At 42.4% G+C, this 7,164-nt stretch overlaps 1 protein-coding gene across 1 annotated transcript; it reads right to left on the reverse strand.

Moving 5' to 3' along the window:
* Positions 1-1,410: 1,410 nt before the first annotated feature.
* On the reverse strand, positions 1,411-6,907 carry LOC109151119 (magnesium-chelatase subunit ChlH, chloroplastic). Its single transcript, XM_019299040.1, has 5 exons — positions 5,291-6,907; positions 5,004-5,086; positions 2,682-4,484; positions 2,129-2,605; positions 1,411-2,032 (listed from the first exon to the last, which is right to left on the reverse strand). The coding sequence occupies exons 1-5, from the start codon at positions 6,681-6,683 to the stop codon at positions 1,655-1,657; spliced, it is 4,134 nt and encodes a 1,377-aa protein (XP_019154585.1). The 5' UTR covers positions 6,684-6,907; the 3' UTR covers positions 1,411-1,654.
* Between the last annotated feature and the right edge of the window lie 257 nt (positions 6,908-7,164).

Raw genomic sequence — 7,164 nt, forward strand, 5'->3', positions numbered from 1 at the left:
TGTAGGAATTGGGCGGGAAGTTAAAATTTCAGGATTTTGTTTTTATATATAGTATAGATTAGATGTGCAGAGCGAATTGTATTACACTATTTTATAATTTCAGAATAGAATTTTTACCGAGAATTATTGTACGAATGGGAAAATAGAAAACAATATATTGTATTGGGAAGAGAGATTTTTTAGGAATTGGGTAGGAAGTTAAAATTTCAGGATTTTGTTTTTATATATAGTATAGATTAGATGTGCAGAGGGAATTGTATTACTCTATTTTATCATTTTAGAATAAAATTTTCACCCAGAATTATTGTACGAGTGGGAAAGTAGAAATCAATATATTTTATTGGGAAGAGAGATTTTTTAGGAATTGGGCGGGAAGTTAAAATTTCAGAATTTTGTTTTTATATATAGTATAGATTGTGTGGCTATGCAAGTTCCATATGGGCTCAATCTAACCTTCCACTTCCCAATATTGTGACAAATGTTTTCCATGTATGGTTTAGTGCAATCTTGAATGTTCTAGACACTAATGGAGTTATGTACGTAGAACCATTTCGACTACTTGAGTATAACCTATGGTTTTTAGTAACCATATTTCTCAACTGTTTTTAGTAAAGTCTTAAACCAATTAAATTGGTTGAAACTGGAAAAAATAATAAAACAAAAATATGAAGAGACAAAAATGCCCTTATTAAAAATAGAAAAAGTCATGATAAAGACTAAAAATGTTCAAAAAGTAATAGTCTAGGACTAAATTTGGAATTGCCACCAAAGACAATGAACCTTTGGTGGAATTAATTCTATTTAATATTTTATGCCATAATTTTTAGTTGCTCCCCTTTATGTCCCGTATTTGGTTTCAACCATACCCGTACAATTATTTTATTGACAATTATAATCAATCTTGATTATATTATCTTGCATTTGTAAATTTAGAATTACCTATTTAAATACGCAAATTCAACATTCAATTATCTATGCATGAACAATTCCAATATAATCTTGCCTTGATATACTTTAAAGTATTTATTTAAAAAAAAAAAAAACATTGGGCATTATCCCAATTGCGCAATGCGCGTAAAAAACTAGTATATATGCCATCAAGTTCGTCAGCTTTGTTAGATGCACTTTGTAAACTTTCTTACACTCTATAATGTTGAAAGTTGCACGTGTTGTTAATTATTTACACTTTGTTGTTTCTGGTCCTTTAATCTTTGCATATAGACGTACGGTAATGCACCCGTATATACTTAACTTGCGAGCTGCAAACTTATCAAGGATTGTACCTCAACTACTACATGATTGCACTACTACGATGTCCAAATATGACTGGAGGACTTTGTGGTGCAATTGTATCCGAGTGTGGTGCAATCATGTAGTAAGTGCAATCTTTTATAAGTTCGCAGTTCGTTCTCAACTGATTATGGACCTATATATATTCTAGTCGATAACAAATCAGGAGAGTCAATTACAATGAGGGGAGAAGCCTCAAGAATGAATTTGATTACAATAGAGCTGAACAAAAGTTGACAGACTAAACCTCATAGTTTTTAAACAGAATCATATGTTCCCCATTGAGAGGGGTTAGAGAAGTAGCTGCTTATTGGTATTGAACATTAATCCAAGATCCATTTGTTTTTGGCTGTACACATACATTTTACCTATCAATGCCCTCAATCTTGTCTTCAACTTCAGAGTAGAGTTGCTTTAGTCTCTCTATGTTTTCTGCAGAGGTTTCCCAGTAACCACGCCCGTTCGCCTCTAAGAATGTCTGCACCAGTTTCCTGAACGAATTCGGGTTCTTGCTCATTAGCCTGTTCAACATCTCCTCGTCCTGAATGAATGTCGTGTTCGCCTCCTCGTACACCCAGTTGTCCACTTGCCCCGAAGTTGCACTCCACCCCACTGTGTTCGTCAGCCTTTTCTCTATTTCCCTAACCCCTTCATACCCTGTCGATAGCATCCCCTCGTACCACTTCGGGTTCAACAACTTTGTCCTTGCATCCAGCCTCACTGTCTCAGACAGTGTTCTTACCTATATTGTAACCAATACTATAATGTCACCAAACAAGACATTACACAATAACTTTAGTCCTTCGTTAACTGACCAGACACATAAAATGAGACTTACCTGTGCATTAGCTGTGGTTGTGTCAGCAATATATGCATTTGGCTTCTTTCCATCCTTCCTCAGATTCTGTACGAGGTTTGTTGGGTCAGAATCAAAGTAGTGGCTGACATCTGTGAGGGAAATCTCGGAGGAATCGAGGTTCTGGAAGGTGGCTTCAGCTGTGCTAAGAGCCATCTCAAAGACTTTGCGCTTCTCGGTCATGCCAGCACCGGGAGCATCACAGTCGAATGCAAATGATTTTCGGCTCAAGTACATGTCCTGCAGTTGCTTCTCGTCGTTCCACGAGGAATTCTCGACAGCCAGGTTTATGTTGGAGGAGTAAGACCCCGAGGCGTTTGAGTAGATCCTTGAAGCAGCTTCCCGGACCTCAACACCGAGCTCCTTTGCTTGCTCTAACGCATGCTTTCTCACATAGTTTTGATCTTCTGGCTCGTCTAGCTCCGCCACCATTTTCACTGCCCGGTCAAGGAGATTCATCTGTATGTGAAACAATAATAGGATTAGCATTATGAGCAGACAACTATAAGAGGTGTCAAAGGTGTAAGATGAATGCCTGATTGATGAATAGGTCTCTGAAGACTCCCGAGCAGTTGACAACAACGTCGATTCTTGGCCTACCGAGCTCTTCAATGCTGACAGGCTCTACACGGTTAACCCGTCCAAATGTATCTGCAACTGGTAATACTCCAATCATCCACATAACCTGAGCCAGTGACTCCCCATATGTCTTGATGTTGTCTGTTCCCCAGAGCACGAGGGCGACTGTCTCGGGGTATTTACCTCCATTGTCGGCTTTCTGCCTCTCGAGCAACCTTTCAACCACAACCTTTGCACTTTGCATTGCTGCAGCTGTGGGAATGGCCTGAGGGTCCAAGGCATGAATGTTCTTACCAGTTGGCAAGACTTTCGGGTTTCTGATTGGGTCACCACCGGGGCCAGGCTCGACATACTTTCCTTCCAGAGCTTGTTTCAGGCTCCCCAGCTCATTATCAGCCACAACTAGCTTCAAGCACTCTCCCAGGAACTGGAATAGAACTCTCAGTTTATCCCTGTCAGCTCTGTAGAACTTGGTGCCGGATAAGTACTGAATCCACGGTTCGTTTATTCCAAACCCGAGGATTGAAGTCAGCTTGTCAGCAACATCAACAACCTGGCCTTTCTTGTTAGTGGTGCGTTCCACGAATGCAGTGATTGCTCCCCTCGAGGCCTCGGTTATTTGGCGAAGTAGCTCCACGTCTCGCAAGATGCCCTGGTCATTTCCCCTATACACATCTTCTATCTGCCTTCCAACTGTCTCAGCCAGTATCCCCGGGAGCGAGGAAATCTCATCCTCGGGGCGGTCCAAAGCAGCAATGTTAACCAGCGTTGCCACTGCCTCCAGTGCAGACGGGGGTTCCCCGATGATATGGAGCCCACATGGCAAGAGACGAGACTCTATCTCCATGATCTTGGAGTACACTTTCCCAACCACGAGGTCTCGTTCTTTAGGGGAGATTTCTTGGCCTTCCTCGGGAAGATCCACATCCTTGTCGAGATTACACTGCCTAGCCGTGCTGATGATCGAGCTAACAATCTGGGGACCACGGCCCGTGTCTTTCAACGACTGGTAGGACGAGATGAGCTCGCTTAGCTGCTTTAGTCCCTTGTACAGGCCCGCGTTTTCTGCTGGAGGAGTCAAGTAGCTAATGGTGTTTGCATAGCTCCGACGCTTGGCTATGGTTGCCTCAGACGGGTTGTTAGCTGCATAGTAATACACGTTCGGGATGTTCCCGATGAGACTGTCGGGGTAGCAAACATCACTCATCCCCACCTGTTTCCCAGGCATGAACTCCAGGGAGCCATGAGTGCCAAAATGAAGCACAGCATCAGCTCCGAAAATTTTCTCCACAAACGAGTAGTAAGCAGCAAAGCCATGGTGAGGGCTCGCTGATTTCGAGAACAGAAGCCTCATCGGATCCCCCTCATACCCAAACGTGGGCTGAACCCCAATAAACACATTCCCATACTGTTTCCCATACACCAACAGATTCTCCCCATCAGAGTTCAAGTTACCAGGCGGCTTTCCCCAGTTCTCTTCCAGTGCAGTAGCATACGGGGTTAGCTTCTGGTACTCCCTAACGCTCATTTTATACGCTACGTTAAGATTCGGGCTGTTGAATTGAGCTTCTTTATCGTGAATTACATCTTCAATTAAGGCCTCAGATGTCTCCGGGAGACCCTCAACGTTATAACCATCCTCCTTGAGATCTTTGAGGACAGAATATATGGAGGCAAACACATTCAAATATGCAGCCGTTCCAACGTTCCCTTTGTCTGGAGGGAAACTAAACACAGTTATCGCTAGTTTCTTTTCAGTCTGCAACAACCAACAGAACTACATCACGAGAGGAAAGCAAACATTTTTGTTGGGTATTTAAATATTTTAGCAGAATCTTTCAACACATACAAATGGCCTGTTAAGTTAGGAATAAGCTAAGTTGATCTTAAAGTTATAGGATGTTCTTATGTATAAGCAAGACCTAACAAAAGTCGCCATCCAGTTAAGATAAAAACATAAACAAAGTTCCATTTTTTAACATCCTAATAGAAACCTTAAAAGTTTCAACTTTCTCTAAGAAATGGGTCCACATATATTCAAACCAGCAAGTAATTACCAGAATACTTTAAGGATCTAACAAGGGCAAGTATTGTCATTGGTGAGTGCATTTCTTTAAGCTATGTGATCAATGAAAGACACTATTATCTTAACATTTTAGTAGCTATCTGCAATGTTGGTGATTAGAAGAAACTGTGACATTAAGCCTTATTATATTCTAACCACAGAAATAAAGAACAAAACAACTTAGTATCAAACATAGTACCGAAGAGCAAATACCTTTGATTTTCTTTTTAATTCTGCCCATTTGATTGCCCTAGTGCAAAGCTGCTCCACTCTCTTGTGAAGTGCATGTGATTTCCCTATAGTTTGCAAATATCGATTTAAATATACACGAGAAAGTAAAAAGTACAGAAATTAAACATGTTGAGCACTAAGATCACAAGACAACAGTGTACAAGAATCCAACATACATTCTATTCTAGTCATTCTCCACAGTTTTGCAGTTAATATCATGGTTAACATGTATGGTGAATGAAAGTATGAAATGACAATAAGAGGCTTGCCTGTTCTAGGGTCCCGGCCAGCGAAAACGATAGGCTCCATGCCTCCATCTAGCTCAGGGAGAGCAACCTGCAGAGCCACCTGAATTGGGTGCAGCCCGAGAGTGCTGTTCAGCCATTCCTCGGTGGTTTGGAACACCAATGGCAATGCGACAATGTAAGGCACGTCGAGCTTCATCAAGGCCTCGATAGCCCTTGGATGGTCCTGCCTTGCAGGCCCTCCAACAAGAGCAAAGCCAGTGAGTGACACCACTGAATTCACGAAAGGCTTCTTAGTGATGGGATCGATGAAGTATCTCTCGACTGGACCCGAAAAGTCCAGCCCTCCCGCGAAAATGGGGATCACTTTAGCCCCTCTAGCCTCCAACTCCATAATCACAGCCACATAGTGACTCTCATCCCCAGTCACAATATGGCTCCTCTGCAGAACCAGTCCAATCACAGGTGCATTGGGGCTTTTAAGCTTCTCATTAGCATCCCTCCTGGTTCCATACCAGTTCAAATACTCCTTCACATCATCATACATACAAGGAGCCAATGGGTGCCAAATCCCAGTGTCTAAGAACAGAACAGGATCAGAATACTCAACCTTGGTCCCTTTCAGAGCAGGCACATATGACCCAGAGATCATTTTCAAGAAATTGGACAAGTTATCAGGCGAACCGCCGAGCCAAAACTGGAGACTAAGTATATATAATCTAGCATCCTGAGCCTTATCACTGGGCAAATACTTGAGAACCTTAGGCAGTGTCCTCACAAGCTTCAGCATCTGATCAGCAAACCCTGCAGAGGATTTCTTCTTCTTGAAAAGCTGGAAGAATGGGCTTTTGGACTGTCCCAATTGGGACATACTAAAAGAACCCAATTTGTTGAGCCTCATCACCTCAGGCATTGATGGGAACACCAAAACTGCATCAAGCCTCTCCCTTTCTTTCTCCACTGCAGCCTTCACCTTCAAGGCCAATTCCTCCACAAAAATCAACGACCCAATGAAGATATTGGCGTCCTCAAGATCTTGACAGAACGTTTTGTAGGTGCTCTCATCTCTGAGCTCCTCAACCAAGTACCCGACAACCTGAAACGAAGCAAAGTCCACGCTTTTGTTCAGGCTTTGAACTGCGGCCGTGAGGGATGACTGGTACTGCGCTTCTAACACTACGTACACTATTTTCACGGTGGGCAGGCCCTGGGTATTATCCGGCACCACTCGGCGAACCTCGGGAGTGGTCTGAGTGAATAGCCCGTTCCCAACTGCCGCACATTGGAACCTCTTGGGGGATTTTGAGTTGGGTTGGGCGAGTTTCTTGGGGAGAAATGTGTGGAGAAAGTAATGCTTTTGAGAAAAGGATGACTTGGTTTTGGGCAGTGAAAATGGTGAAGAAACCAGAGAAGCCATTGATGGTCACTCTGTTTTTTTCAAGGGAAACAAAAATTCTGTTTCTTGAATCTTGAATCTTGAATTCTTGATAGTATACACTATACACACAGAGAGAGAAAAAATCAAATAAAAATCTCTCTTTTAAGGAGAAGAAAAGAAGATAGTGGAAATGGGATGAAAATGGATGCCTATTTCCTTCTCCTCCTCTTTCCTCTTTGTTGTGGAAATGAGTTTATAACATAAATGCAGGGCAGTGAGACTGTGAGAGTGAAATAACAGTTGGTTATTGTTGTTAGTGGTGGGAGGGAGGAACACGTGGCAACAAGGGTAAGCATCAAAGGACAAGAGATTTTGAGGTTGTGCTTTTAGGTGAGGATTTTGTCTATCTTGTTGTTTTGGGGGGAGAGAGAGAGAGAGAGATGAATGGGCAATCTTGTTGAGGTCATAATGATGAAGTTTGATGGGTTCTGATTGGTTGGAATGGATTTCGTGTAAGCAA

This window comes from Ipomoea nil, unplaced genomic scaffold (genome assembly GCF_001879475.1).
Source record: "Ipomoea nil cultivar Tokyo-kokei standard unplaced genomic scaffold, Asagao_1.1 scaffold0268, whole genome shotgun sequence".
Taxonomy (NCBI): Eukaryota; Viridiplantae; Streptophyta; class Magnoliopsida; order Solanales; family Convolvulaceae; genus Ipomoea; species Ipomoea nil.

Coding starts and splice junctions, on each gene's coding strand:
- LOC109151119 (XM_019299040.1), bottom strand. CDS start 6,683: ATGGCTTCTCTGGTTTCTTCACCATTTTCACTGCCCAAAACCAAGTCA. Junction 5,087..5,290: donor TGGCCGGGACCCTAGAACAG/GCAAGCCTCTTA, acceptor TGCAAACTATAG/GGAAATCACATGCACTTCAC. Junction 4,485..5,003: donor AATTAAAAAGAAAATCAAAG/GTATTTGCTCTT, acceptor TGGTTGTTGCAG/ACTGAAAAGAAACTAGCGAT.